Source organism: Equus przewalskii, chromosome 10, assembly GCF_037783145.1.
Source record: "Equus przewalskii isolate Varuska chromosome 10, EquPr2, whole genome shotgun sequence".
In the NCBI taxonomy this organism is placed as follows: domain Eukaryota; kingdom Metazoa; phylum Chordata; class Mammalia; order Perissodactyla; family Equidae; genus Equus; species Equus przewalskii.
In genome coordinates this window covers 14,745,321-14,760,687 of record NC_091840.1, presented here as the reverse complement: position 1 = coordinate 14,760,687, position 15,367 = coordinate 14,745,321, and the positions used below count along the sequence as shown (strand labels likewise).

General features: G+C 38.8%; 1 protein-coding gene across 35 annotated transcripts in view; it reads right to left on the bottom strand.

Moving 5' to 3' along the window:
* Positions 1-1,112: 1,112 nt before the first annotated feature.
* The window catches only part of BPTF (bromodomain PHD finger transcription factor), a 141,520-nt gene continuing 127,265 nt past the window's right edge, over positions 1,113-15,367 (bottom strand). For 14 of the 35 annotated variants that reach the window (XM_070561550.1, XM_070561541.1, XM_070561556.1 and 11 more), the window contains 5 exons: positions 14,840-15,013; positions 13,895-14,087; positions 12,885-12,969; positions 7,387-7,573; positions 1,113-2,018 (listed from right to left, as the gene is read on the bottom strand). In XM_070561550.1, the coding sequence (XP_070417651.1) occupies positions 1,982-2,018; positions 7,387-7,573; positions 12,885-12,969; positions 13,895-14,087; positions 14,840-15,013 (676 nt within the window). In that variant the 3' untranslated portion in view covers positions 1,113-1,981. Of the gene's footprint in view, positions 2,789-7,386; positions 7,574-12,884; positions 12,970-13,894; positions 14,088-14,839; positions 15,014-15,367 lie in introns of all 35 variants that reach the window. The other 21 variants (XM_070561544.1, XM_070561562.1, XM_070561551.1 and 18 more) reach the window with 3 other exon arrangements.

The following is a 15,367-nucleotide window of genomic DNA, read 5'->3' as shown; positions in this document are numbered from 1 at the left end:
ATTGCCTACAGGTAGGAAAGTTCCTGCTGCAACAAGTTTTAAATGATTAAGCCCATATATATCTATATCTATATATGAATAAATAGTACAGAAATACTGTGACGTGATGAGATGCAGAATAATTTTATAATTCATTGAAATGTAAGATTCTTGCATCAGCACAGTGCATACAATATGTAACATTTTTTAAAAAGTAAAAGGACAAAATAACCTATATTTGACTACTTCCATGTTAACATTTTAAGCAAAAACTTTGTTTCCATGTTTTCATATTGAGCAATTAGTCTCTTTAGTTTGTAAGCATAGGTTTAAGTGACATTTTTATGTACAAAAAGGAATGGGCTTAATTAGATAAAATTAACCCAGAATAACTGTACACCTGAGCCTGTAATAAGAAAGAACTGGAAACGGTAGCAACGTCTTCCTTTTAAGAAACTAAGGTCTGGGAAAGGTTTTGCATAGCAGGGTGATGTTAAACAGAAGGAAAGGTTTTGAAAACAATAATTAGATAAATTCCAGAACCTGGTAGGACAAAGCTAATATGAATTAGTGCAAAATTTAGTAAAATTTTTGCAAAGCTGCATAAACCAACCGTGGCAGACTTATAGAAGCTATGATTACAATGCAGTAATACAATGTGTAAGGTTAGAACACTGAAAGGAAAAACATGCAAAATACACCTTCCTCCATTGCTTCCATTTTTTCCCTACTGCTTACACTACTTTTCCTTATGTGAAACAAAATCCCAAACAACTCAACCAACAAACAAAAAATACAAAAAAGATAAAGTCATCTAAGAAATGCCCTTCATAAAATACAAGTAGCTGTCTGTAACTGATAATTTGCCTAATACAATATACAGATGAAGGCAATGTGTATTTGGTCACACTACCTTTCTTCTTAGAACCATCAACTGATGCAACAGGATTAGCACCCTGAAGAGTTTTCTCTGATGTGATGACAATGGCTGGGGATTAGGAAATGAAGGGCCACTACTGTCCTGGAGAAAGCCAGGCACCTTTGGATTCTTCCGCCTTTTGGTTACCTTTGCAGCCCTCCCTTTCCCCTCAAGGCTTACAGAGAACCATTAGCGCACATTCAAAGACACCATCTGTGGGAGAAAAATGATCTCCATTTATTTTGTTTCATATACATCCATAGTTGAATTTTAATACAAAAAGAAAAAAATTAGAATCTGACAAATGTTTACAAACAAGATACCTTCAAATAGATTTTACTCATTTTAGCCTGGTGCAGAGTAAATGACAAATTGTACTGTTATATTCAAGGCAACAGAGTCTGTAGTCCAGGACCACTTAGCCCAACCTTTATGCAAGCTTCATTTTTATCTACATGAACAATAAACTCATTGTTGATTCCCAGTTGTGTGTGTGTGCACATGTGTACATAGCAGCTCCTTTCATAGAAAGAAAAGACATCTAGAGGTCGTCTTGTACTTTTACCTACAGGAATCATGATAAGATACAGAATGGATTACATGTAACCGGGGCTGGATTTTATAAGAAAAAATAATTAGCTGACAAATGAGGGCAGCAATAAAAAAGCGTCTTTTTTGCAACAATAAATAAATACAGTCAAAAGGTTTCTGTGAGACTCTAAACCAGCTTCTTCACTGAAGAGCAGACGTGGCATTTCCATGGAGTTACACTTGACCCCATAGTATCTTTTTTTTCTTGCTTTCTTTTTTCTTTTTTTTTCAATAAACAAAGTTTTCCTGCTTCTGCCACAATAGTAAAACCATTTGATCTTGACAAGATAATGGTGTCGTTGACTTTGCTTTTCCCTTGTCCGTTGGACAAAATTGGCCAAGAATATAATTGGACTGTTATGACCAATAAAAACGAAGTTTAGGTCAAGTCTTGTCAGGATAACCTGACTAAAAACATCTGGTTCCTTAATTTAAAATAGTTCAGACAACCAGATTCTTGCTGTGTTTTATGTTAGGTTAACACGCTGAACTTTAAGAAGCTGTAGACTGCAGTTTGTTGTTATGAGACCTACAGAATACAGAAAAAAGGGAACAATTAAGCACCCTTCATTTTTGAAAACAATGATGCTTTATGTGGATGCCAAGGTCAGTCTGTCTGGGGGAAGCAGCCATGTTCTTTCATTTACTTTTGGCAAGCAAATATATGAGAACAAGTAAGCAATTTTTAACCTATAAAAATTTTCACTGTACACTAAACATGATACTTCACTGGAAAAGTCAATATTAAAAATATATATATACATTTGTCTAATAAAGCTTACAAAATTCTTAGCCAAAGGGACAAATAGAGACATTTACAGAAGCATTACCACTGTGGTAAAAGATGGGTCTGAGTGCGCGCGCATGTGCTTATTTACATTGATTTGGGGAATACGAAGGAAAAAAATTATGTTAAAAAAAATAGCACTGTTAAAATCACATTTTTCTATTAAAGTCCAGAAAGTCTCCTTTCTAGTTTCACAGTTTTATTCACAACTTTCGTTAGTAAACCAGGTTACTGTACAGTTACCAGGACTACGTCAAAGTATGCTCTATTGCAATAGCGTATATAAATACAGCATTCCAGGAGTTTACAGTTCTTAAATACATTGTTCAACATGGCTGCTAGAATAAATCGTTTACTACTATACATCTTTTTTTAACATTAAAAAATTATATTAACTAATCTGAACTTTGGGGGGGCAATTTTGAATTAGGTAATCACGTGGTACAATAAAAGAGTGACCCCAACATCCAGTTCTGATTCCAGTTAAAAATTCAGACTAAAGATATCACAATCTGTAAGAAAAGAAAGAACATGGATGGTATAAATGATGAATTATAACAAAGTACAGTAATGAAAATAATGTGCAAACAATGTTGAGATCATAAATTAAAAATGGGGAAACTATGGCAAAGGAAATACTGGAAACCCATAAATAAATCAAATTCCAATCACTGGCTACATATATGTTTCATTCTGCCTTAAGTCTGGAAATCAAAAATGCCCTCACCTCTCTTCACATTTGCTTTTGTCTAAGCAGAGTTGAGGAAACCTCTCCACTGGCTCCCATGTTCTTTAATGAAAATGATGTAAACTTGGATGTAACAAAAAGCTACAGAAAATAACCAGGTGGTAAGCTCATCTCAGGGCCCTCTACTGCAGACCCAGCCTCCAGGCCTCCTCTCCTTCCCCCAATTCCTCGTTCTGCCACAGGCCCATAGGGGCTTTCCTCTCCTTCGGCAGCAGCTGCGACCACCCTACTCTGGCTTCTGCCTGCAAGCCTGGCAGCAGGGCGGGGTTCAAATCCTCCAGCTTCCACCTCAGTTACCACCAAAGGCTAGAGCCTTTCCAATTTAAAAAAGGAATTTTATAAATTCAATCAGAGGAATACCTGCACGAGGTAGAAATCAAAAGCACAGAGAGACTTAAAAAGTTGTGGTCCTCCGTCCCATCTTCACTCAGCCTGAAGTGCAGGCTCCCTAGCATCAATTCCTTTGAAGTTTCAGTTCCTTGGTAGCTAGATTTCTTATACTACCATTTCTTGTTTTATCAACTTGACACTGTTTAAATCCTGTTACGGCAAATGAGAACTGAGCTCATGTGACCATTTTCCCACCTCCCTTTTGGAGTCCAAGTGTTATTTCCCTATAATTTTAAATTAAATCTTTCTATGCTTCTATAAGCTGACTCTAAAAGTTGAAAATCAATGTAGTATTTACTTCTTATGACTATGTAAATATTTTCCTCTGTGGTACCTATTCCGTTGCTAAAAGGGCGTTCTTAGCACTCCTATAATCTTTTTGTTTCTCATGGAGTCTAATCGCCTTTCATTTTCCCCCTTAGATTCTTAAACCAATTATCTAACGTATGAATCATTTTTCCCCCGCCCTGAGACCTCCCTCTGGGGAGTGCTCCATTCTCCTGCCCTCATTTGGACTCCTTGCTAGTGTCACCCTGGGTCAGAAGAATTCTCATTGCTTTCTTGAACCTCTTGTTTCCCGGATCCAAGGTTTTGGTTTTCTTGATTTGCTTCTTCATTTTGCTAGCGCGTATCTTAAAATACTTTGCTAAGAAAGGAGGCATGGGAAGGAGGCCCTTTCTGAGTCCTTACATGACTGAAAACGCATTTATTCTACATCTGATTGGCTGGATACAGACTTCTAGGCTGAAAATGATTTTTCCTCAAACTTTGGATTTCTTCCTCCATAATTCCCTAGTATTCCACGTTGTCAGAGAAAAGTCTGATACCGTGGAATTCTTGTTACTTTATAGGTTGTCTATTTTATCCTCTTTAGAAGTGCTCAGAGAGCTTCTTTTATCCTTGGCGTCTGGGAATTTTACAGTGATATATATGTCGGGTAGATCTTTTTCCATTTGTCCAGCTGACTTATTACGTTTGTTTACCAACTGTCCTCGTCATTCCACCCTTCCCCTCTGCCCCGTGTCCCTACCCTACAAGAACATAAGCTCCATCGGGATCAGCAGCTTTATTTTGTTCACAGCTATATTCAATATCTGACACACAGCAAGGTCTCAGTAATCATCTGCTGAATGAACGAATTTGTTCTACTAGGACTTGCAGTCTTGTGCTTCTCATCAGCTTGGGAAATTTTTCTTATATTAGTCTTTGATAATTTCCTTTCCTCTATCCTCTCTGTTCTTTCTGGAATGTCCATTGAGGGAATACCGGATACTCTATATTTCTTCTTTCAGATTTTTCATTTCCTTGTCTTTTTGTTTTTCACATTGAGAGAGTTCCTTGATTTTAACTTTTACGGCTTGCAATAAGTTTAAATTTTTTCCAGTCACTTTCTCTCAGATTATTTTTATTCCTAACATGCTGTTCACCACTTTGTAGATGCAGTATCTTCTAAAATTTCTCTCAGGACGTGACTTAGAGGCTTGTTTATTTTTTAAAGTTCTCTTTTTTCCCCCTCTGGAATCTATTTTTTCTGCTACACCTTGACCTCTACCGTTTACACTGCAGGCTTTCCTGACCCAGCTGGGCGTCCCTGGCTGTCTGCTCATACTCGGGAACAAGTCAGCCGACTAGTAGGTGCTGGAGAGCCCCGTGCATGTGTGGGGCTGCCCGACTGGCAGGTTTCGCTTTAGATCAGGGTTTCTCAATCACAGTCCTACTGACATGGTGGAGCTGGATGATACTTCTTGTGGGGGCTGTGCTTTGTGCTGTAGGATGTTTAGGCCTCCACCTATTAGATGCCGGCCCCACTTCCCACCTCTAAACGTGATGAACAAAAATGTCTCTCAGCATTGCTAATTATTTTTTGGGGTTTGGGGGTGGGCAAATTAACCCTGCTGAGAGCGCAACTTTGGAATGAGGATGTCAGGGAGCCGACCTTCCAGAAGTCCGGGGACTTGACTCAATTCTCTTCTGCCTACTCTAGTTCTCTGCAGACAGTTTATTCCATTGCTTCAGAGAATAAGCCTGTGTTCTTCCAGTTCTCTGGGTTTCCTACGCAGGTCTGCACACAGGGGTTCGGGAGGGTGACTGGCCCACACACAGATCTTCAGTCAATCCCTCTTCTCCTTCCCTCTTGCCCTCTATTGTATTTTGGAATCTCTGGGTTGGAGGCTCTTTGGGGTTCTACTGGTCACCTCTGCTGAAGAGCCCTCTAGAAGGAGTCAGGGCTGTGGCTCGCCTGGCTCTGGCTTCATCAGTTGATCCTCTTCCACCGTCTTTCTTTTTTTAAATTTATTAAATTAAATTAATTAATTTTGGTGGGGAAGACTGGCCCTGAGCTAACATCCGTGCCCATCTTCCTCTATTTTGTATGCGGGATGCCGCCACGGCATGGCTTGACGAGCAGTGTGTAGGTCAGCCCAGGATCCAAATCTGCAAACCCTGGGCTGCTGAAGCAGAGCACACAAACTTCACCACTACACCACCAGGCTGGCCCCCTCCACCTCCTTTCTGCATTCCGGAATCTGTTGAAATCTCATCAGCTAACTAACTTCTACCAAATTCTTTTCACTACTCTGAGTTTATTCCTTTATTACTATTTTCCTGGAGACTCTGTCATATTCAGTAAGTCCTCTTCCATTTTAAGTTTCATAGCTAACAGTTTAAGAGGGGATGTTAAAACTGGGAAAATTTGAGAGCTTTTGGAAAGGTTCTTGGTTCTTGGTCTACAGCTTGCCTGCCCACCTCCCTGCCCGTAGTTTCTGATTCCCTTGCTGAGAAGGTAACTGGCCGCTTCAGCTGGGCTGGCCCTTCGCTTTCAGTTTACGTAAGCTGAGTTCAGAAGGCGACTCTTGATGCACTTCGCTACAGGAGAAGGAGACACACAAACACCCTACAGATTCTCCTCAGAGGAAAATTCCTAGGCAGAGCATCAATTCTCCCACTTTGGTATTTAGAGTTCCTTGGAGTTTACTGGCTAATACAGATGCCCAGGCCCCACCCTAGCCAAGATCTACCCAATCGGAATATCTGGGATGGTCAACTTGCAGGCTGGTGGATGGGGGATGGTGAGTGATGAGTCTCAGGGGCTACAGAGTGGTGGCAGCCATCATAGGAAAGAAAACAAGCCGTTGAAAGGAAGAAAGTCATGGGCTTGAGAAGTGGGGCTGAGGTTCAGAAACAGAAGGCAAGGAGTTCACAGTACCTGAATATTACACAAAGTTGCTCAATGCTTTTATGTTATTAGAGGTTCAAAGAAAAAGTCTGTGGACTTAAAGTCTAGTTTGCCCACAGAAAAATAAAATGCTTATGATTTCAAAGATATAACAAACGCAAACTAAGGAGAAAGTGCTTAAATCCTCCCTTCATGGTCTTCCCCTTACTCGACCCTACAGGACAGTCATTCTTACACTTCTGTAAACTTACCGAGAGCAAGACCTGTCTTACTATCTTTGTATGTGCCCAGTGGCGTTTAAGACAGCATCTTACATTCTGTAAGCATTTGATAAATGCATTTTTGAATTTTAAAAAATGACTTTAATTTTAAGCAGATCACAAACTTAGCAATTTCTCATTATTGAGTCTGTCCACTTGTCCTTGGCAATATATCATAATGCTAGAGACTTGATTTTTTTTTTTCCTTCTTCTTCTCCCCAAAGCCCCCCTGGTATACAGTTGTGTGTTCTGGTTGTGAGTGCCTCTGGTTGTGCTACGTGGGACGCCACCTCAGCGTGGCCTGATGAGCGGTGCCATGTCCATGCCAGGGATCCAAACCAGTGAAACCCTGGGCCACCGAAGTGGAGCGCGTGAACTCAACCACTCGGCCATGGGGCTGGCCTCACTGATTGTTTTTTTTTAAGGTTCTGGTTTTAAGGTTCAAATTTACCATAAACTGCATTGACTGATTCCTTAGGACAGTATCAAGAGTTTGAGGAGTTGAATTAATTCAGAACACTGAACACATGTGCTCACCTGCTAGCCTTGAATCCTTTCAATTTCTGTACAAAGAATGATTCAAGAACTTCTGCGCACTGGTAAAAAGGGGAGTCACTTGGATTGTAGTAACGACAGTTATCAAAAATTTTGGTCATATCTGCTACAAATTCCGTCAGCTTTTCATAATATCGTCTTTGTACTCTTTCTTCCATGGTGGCAAGGTCTTAAAAACACAAAATGTAAAACATTTTCAAAGTTTTAAGATTGTTCCGGTGTGGATGCTGCCCACAGTTTTCACTAACAAGAACATATATTTCCTGCCCAAGCAGTCCTGGAACCAAGCTGATTCACCATTGGAGGCTACGTAGCAATTCGTAAAGGAAATAGGAGCACTTTTCCCAACTTTGTTTTTCCCTGGGGGTCTAAAACATAAATCTTGGCTCCTGTTAAGAAGGTTCTTTTACCTTCAGTTAACTACAGAGAACAGCTCCTTATTCAACTGGTTTGAAATACAGGAAACTACACCAACATGATCAATACATATCAAAGTATACAGTACATTTTCACATGCAAACAACTAATTAAGTATATTATATGTACAAAGAGAAGGAGGGAGTCCAGAGTTAAGAATATCTCCATGGTTTTGTGATCCTTTAATAACATCATTTTGTTTTCTTTCTTTTTATTGTTCCCTTATATTGGTGACAAGTGATACTGATTTACCACTTATGATGGTAATGATGTAAACTGTCTACTTAAATTTAAGGGAACAATATGAGCCGATATGAATAAAAATATTAGTATGTAACAGTCCAGGTGGTATGCAGAAATGACAAAAATCATCAGGGTGGCACACACGTAGCTGGTCTGGAATATACTGAGCTAACTCCACCTGAAATAGCATGCGGGCCCAGGAGAAAGCTGTGTTTGAAGAAAAATTCTATAAACAATTTTACATAAAAATCCAGGAGAGTAAAAGGCCTGTGATCTCAAATCAATCTAGGATTGATAGATAACACAATTCCAAACTAAATCTCAACAATTACTTTAGAATTTGAGAAAAGAATTTTAAGTTCATCCAGAAAATAAAAGTTCAAGAATATCTAAGAAACATTTGAAAAATAAAACTAATGGAAAGGGCTGGCCCGGTGGCACAGTGGTTAACTGGGCACGTTCTGCTCCACCAGCCCAGGGTTCGCCGGTTCAGATACCAGGTGTGGACATGGTATCACTTGTCAAGCCATGCTGTGGCAGGCATCCCACGTATAAAGTGGAGGAAGATGGGCACGGGTGTTAGCTCAGGGCCAGTCTTCCTCAGCAAAAAGAGGAGGATTGGCAGCAGATGTTAGCTCAGGGTTAATCTTCCTCAAACAAAACAAAACAAAACAAAAAAACCCCAACAACTAATGGGAAAGAACTTAATCTATCAGACATTAAAAAACAGTATAAAGCTGTGATAATGAAAAGTGTGGCATTATGCAGGACGACACAAACATTAATGGAATTCAAACTAGGAGCAGACCTAACTGCGTTTGGCATACGAATTTCACGTATGTCGAGGACATCATTTCCAATAAGCAGAGAAGGGAAGAATTCTTCAATAAATTGCCTACATACCTGAAGAAAAAATTCTACCTCACACTATACACCAAAATAATTCCAGGTGGATAAAAATTTAAGGTCAAAAATTAAACCCATAGAAAATACTAAAAGATATAACATTGTGAATGTAATTAATCACTGAATATAAAAGTATAAACATAGTTAAAACAGCACATTTTATGTTCTATATATTTTAACACACATACACAAGCACACGTGCACGTGCACACCGGTCTCTGACAGTTCCAGTTTACAAAGGCGGGGGGAAATGTGTCAACAAGAACAACTGCACAAATGCATCTCGCCTGATTCGAGTCCAAGTGAGACTTGCGCACATCTATTCTGCACAGACTACGTGAGCCGTACAGGGAAGAGCGAATGCTTCACACATCACACGACCGTGTTGTCGTCCTCACACTTGTGTTCTGAGGACTTACTGCCTGACTAATTTAACAAAGTACGCGAGCAGGGCTTGGACAGCCTGGGATTCCAACTTACTTAGGCTTCCCTGAGAAAAGAAAGCACTAGGAGAACATAGAGATGAGTGTTATACATCTAAAAGCACGACTCCAAAGGCAGAATTCATAAAAAGTAATAGATAACCCAAAATGTTAAAAACTATCATATGCCCAAAAAGAAGAATCACTATAAAACTTTTAAATGTCATTAGTATATAAACAGCCCTTAAGTAACACTGACAATAATATGAATATCCTAAGAGAAAAATGGGCAGAATACATAAATAGGAAATTCACATAGAAAAAGTTCAAACAGCACATTCATCACTGGTTATCAAAATCACACAAAACCAAAGAACTACTTTCCTTGTCCAAATTAGCAGAAATTAAAAATTATAACATCAGCCTATTAACAGAGGTTACCTCTGAGGGGAAGATGAGAGTGGCAGTAAACGTTACATTTTATTCTCCACACCTCTGTAATATCTGCATTTGTACACCAAACATATTATCGATTGACTGAGGAAGATTAGCCCTGAGCTAACATCTGCCGCCAATCCTTCTCTTTTTGCTGAGGAAGACTGGCCCTGAGCTAACATCCATGCCCATCTTCCTCTCTTTTATGTGGGACGCCTACCACAGCATCGCTTGACAAGTGGTATGTAGGTCTGCACCAGGATCAGAACCGAGGAACCCTGGCCACTGAAGCGGAGCACGTGAACCTGACCACTATGCCACTGGGCCGGCCCCCAAATATATTATTTTAAAATAAATACTTTCAAAGAATAAAATTTCCCCTCAAAAGACTGATAATACTCACTGTTTTCAAGAGTGCAGAGAGAAGGCCTCAGATATACACTATTAGAGGAAACTGGTTCAGTTTGCTGAAGTACAATCAGAAAATAGTTTCAAAAGCCTAGGGGCGGGCCTGGTGGCGCAGAGGTTAAGTGCGCATATTCTGCTTTGGCAGCCTGGGGTTCACCGGTTCAGATCCCGGGTGCGGACATGGCACCGCTTGGCAAGCCATGCTGTAGGCGTCCCACATAGAAAGTAGAGGAAGATGGGCATGGATGTTAGCTCAGGGCCAGTCTTCCTCAGCAAAAAGAGGAGGATTGGGGGCAGTTAGCTCAGGGCTAATCTTCCTCAAAAAAAAAAAAAACCTAAAAAGTACACACAACTTTTCACCCAGAAATTCTAATTCTAAGAATTTTTCTAAGAAAACAAACAAACACAGGCAGGTGAACATACAAAGATGTTCACAGAAGTGTTGTTTATGGGGATGATTAAATTATCTTAATTTCATACAATTAAAAATGATGTAGGCTATACCACAGCTGATGTGAAAAAGATACTGACGAGTTTACAGTGTTATAAAATATGGTAACTATAACCCTATTTCTGTTTAAGAAAATAAAAGCTGCTGATCTTGTTGGCTCCCTCAGACCTCCCAAAGAAGCAACTATTTTCAATTTAGGCTCTATCTCTCCAGACATTTTCTATGCATTTCTAAACACATTTATGCTCCCTTAGAAAATACGTAATTGTTCACTGCTTAAAACCTAGGTATTGTTCTGTAACTTTCATTTGTCTTTTGACAATGTGCCTTGGACGCTGGACATCTGTATTATCTTTATGTACATATCTACAAAAGATGATGTTTATCTTTGTGGTATTAAAAAATAAAAAAAGAAAAACAATCCAGCTCTTTAAGAATTTTCGTTAAATAAGTTAAGCTATATTCAATTTACAGACTATACAAAGCCATTAAAATCATGTTACTCAAGATTAACGACACAGGAAGATGTCTGCCAGACAGATCACTATATAATCTCAATTTTAACATTAACACACACATGAACACATCAAAACATATGAGATTCAGTGTGGAAAAGATGAAAGGAGCATTTTATCTTTCTTGTTTTTCCCCTTTATTTCCTACAATTAACTTGTGTTGTTTCTAGAAGCAGAATTATCTGTCTACTTAAACAAACACTCCCAGGTGCTTTCCAAAGGAGATATTTGTTTGTTTATTTTTCAAGGACAGTTTTAACTAAGTCCTCATTTCTCTCTTCTTCATGTTTCATTCTCTTCAAAGTTGCCAAACACAAACCCTTTCTATTTTTTTCAAAAAAATTTTTAATTGAGATATAACTGACAAAGAACATTGCATCAGTTTTAGTGTACGTGATTTGATATATGTATATATTGCAAAATGATCACCACAATAAGTTTAGTTAACGTTCATCACCACACAGTTACAATTTTTTTCCTTGTGATGAGAACTTTTAGGATCTACTCTCTTAGCAACTTTTAAATAGACAATAAAACCTTTTCCACTTAAAAAATGCTTAGCTGGCTTTTAGAATACTTCTTTTGTTAGATGGAGCTAATCCTTTGGCAATTTTGGAAGCTTTTATCTATGTTTTATTTTTTAATTAATTTTTTTGGTGAGGAAGACTGGCCCTGAGCTAACATCTGTTGCCAATCTTCGTCTTTTTGCTTGAGGAAGAGTGTTGCTGAGCTAACATCTGTGCCAGTCTTCCTCTATTTTCTATGTGGCATGCTGTTACAGCATTGCTCAATGAGTGCTGCGTAGGTATGCGCCTGGGATCCGACCCTATGAACCCAGGGCTGCCAGAGCGAATTGCATGAACTTAACCACTATGCTACCAGGCTGGCCCTATGTTTTAATTTTTTTTTTTTTCCTGAGGAAGATTACCCCTGAGCTAACATTTGTTGCCAATCTTCTGCCACTTTATATGTGGGTCGCTGCCACAGCATGGCTGTCCAGTGGTGTAGGTCCGTGCCCGGGATCCAAACCCACGAAGCCAAGCTGCCAAAGCAGAGTGCGCCAAACTTAACCACTACACCATGGGGCCAGCCCCTGTTTTAATTTTTACAATTCCTTTTGCAGATAAACTATTTTTAACATAATCATCTATAGCTGTTCATCTTAATACAATCACTTATAGCTGTTATTTATTACATTTTTTTATGGGAAATGAGGCTACAGTCTCTTGGATCTCTACCATGGGTCCATCAAATTTGCTCTCCTTCAGGAAAAGATGAGGAAGAGGAGACAGCGAAGCAGAAACTCAGAGAGACACATCCCGACTCATTCGATGATTTCATTCATTCTTTAAATAGCTGTATAATACTCTGCTTATATATCATTTGATTTAGCTATTCCTTATTGATGGCTATTTATTTTATTTCCAGCATTTTTGCAATTATAAACAGTGCTGTGATGAATGACATATTTGTAAATCTTAAGAAATGAAATTGCTGGGTCCATGGGGTAGGCACATTAAAACTTTAATACACACTCTCAATTTACTGTACAAGTTACCTTGCCAATTTATACTCCCACCAGCCTTGCTCAACATATCCTCATGATTTATCAATTTTATGGATGATAAATGAAATATCTGCTGAGACTTCGAAAAAAACTCCATATTCAACTCAAGTACTTACCCATAGGTTCCTTAATAACACCGTAATAATCTGGTGCATCATTAGGATCCACTGGTTCAAGAAAAGGCCAGGCCATCTTATGGGCCTATGATGAAAAAAACCTCACATTATTGTCAGGTGGAAAAACTAATTTCATTTAAATTTCCTATTTGTGTTACTGTATCAATCAACCCTTAAACTCCAAAAGTCAGTTTTAAACTTGATAGATGAAATCATATGTAGATTATTTTTGCTCTATCACAAATTATCTCAGATGAGCATACTTTGTAATAATGGTCCTCAGTGGGTGGTCTGAGGGTCTTGGTGTGGGGGCGTGGAGCACTAGCTTAGGAGTCAAGAAATCTATACTCTGGTCCCTGCATGACAACCTGTCAAATGACTGATGCTGGCTTTGCAATCACATCTGTAAAACTGGGGCGGCATGTCTTCAAAGTGTGGAATGGTTACCATCGCCAGCTAACGAGGTGGCAGAGATGTGCTGTCAAATGCTATTCAACCACAGAGTGAGACTGTTCTCTTTCCAGTTCTTTCAGTTCTTCTGATCGTGATTACAAGAGGACAAAGTGTCAGTCTAGCTGTCTTATGTCTTGACCCCAGCTCTAACATTGCTGGTCCTGTAAGCCATCCCCATCTCCTTTTCATTTTTAATAAGGGAGGGAAGGCTCTGGCTCAAAGCCTTCAACAAGCAGTGCATCTTACTAGAATTTAATCAAACTGCTTTTTAATCTATGGTGGTGAGATAAAAGTTAAAAATAAAATTTAGGTTAAAAAAGTGAGTCATTTTAAATACGAGTGTCAGATAAAGAACAGTTGAGCTAGTGTGTGGATACGGTAAACCTCATGACACTGGCATGCAAAGGACTGAAATCTGTGGAGCACTTCACTGGACTAGCTGGGAGTCAGTAAATAATCAGGTACTCTAAAATAGCAAAGTTCAAACCCAAGAAGTGTTTCCAAAGTCACGCTGGTTGGTTTCACCTTCAAACGTTGTGCACAGAGCGGCTGCTCACCTGTAAAGAACGTAGCACCCTCTTCAAACCCTCATAGTCTTTCTCTGTTAGTGGCGTGAGCACTGTCATGGCATCCTCTGTTGACTGGCACTGTGGACAGACATACTCATCAATGAGCTCTGCCTCACTTTGCAAGATGCCAACGCAGCGCCCATGGTACCAATTCTGACACCGATCACAGCCAATATAAAATCTGCAAGATCCGAAATGGAAATGTGAGTTCAAAACAGTTGGGATCACATTACTTATAATTTACTTTTAAAAAGTAATAAAACATGCACCTGAAAATATTCTAACTCTGGGATATAAAACAGTTTTAGTATTATAATTATTTTAATACTTTTGAAGATTGACAGCAACATGTTAATTTAGTATTTCTAATGTTAAGGACAAGCATTAAAAGTTTAATAACACTGTGTAATATTGGAAAACCAATATGAAGAAAAATGTAAAACATTTAATTAACTTTAAAGCTCAAAACAAAAAACCAAAAATCTTTCAACTAGTACTGTATCAAATGGGAAGCGGATATTGGCCACCCAACCAGGAGTTCAAAATCCTACGAGCTAATAACACAGTCTCAGAGCTTGTACTCAAATTAGTGTTTTTCTAACCTTCAATAAAGCACCATTTCAAACACTCATAAAGTCCAAACAAGTCAGGCTATTTTAATCTCATTAATCTCTACGTTACATATTGAAGAATCAAGTCTACCATTAAACCACATTTTTCCTAATGCATCTCAAACATTCACTATGAAACAACATAAATTTTGAAGGGAGGTAAAGAGAGAAGAAGAGAAAAAAAATTGGAAAGGAATTTGTAATGTAAGTGTATAATATATGCAGAAAAATATCTTGCTTTTTATTTTAAAATAAAGAAGTAACCAGTCAGAGCAGTTTGGCTTCCTAAATTATTACATATGATGCTCTTATCAGAACTCACTGTGACTCATCATAAGGTGTTCTGCAGATACAGTACAATTCCTCACTGCTGCCCTCTTGTGCCCGTTTACAATCATTACAGATGTACACATCCATTTTCTTAGCCTCCTTTTCTGTGATGCCAACACATTCTCCATGATACCAGTTAGTACAAAGATCACAGCCAATATAGAACCTAAAAGCATTCACAATGAAAATGACAATGTAATTGTCATTTTGAGCTGCATGGTACTTAAATCTCTCTTCCCTGCTCTGATTCACTTTCTTATAGGATAACTTTCTGCAATGAGTCAACTAGACATCCTGAATCCAGCCATTCTACTCCTGGCAAACTACAGCATCGGACACTGTATCAAGTGTGGAAACATAAAGTCACTCACATCGATTTCAACAAAAACACTGTTTAGTGAAATATGGGTCTTTAAAAACATACTGGAATTTGAAAAAAATAAACAACACACTGATGGTAATGTCTCCCTCTTAATGAATGTGTGTAAAACTGTAACAGGCACAAAAACCAAAGCCAAAG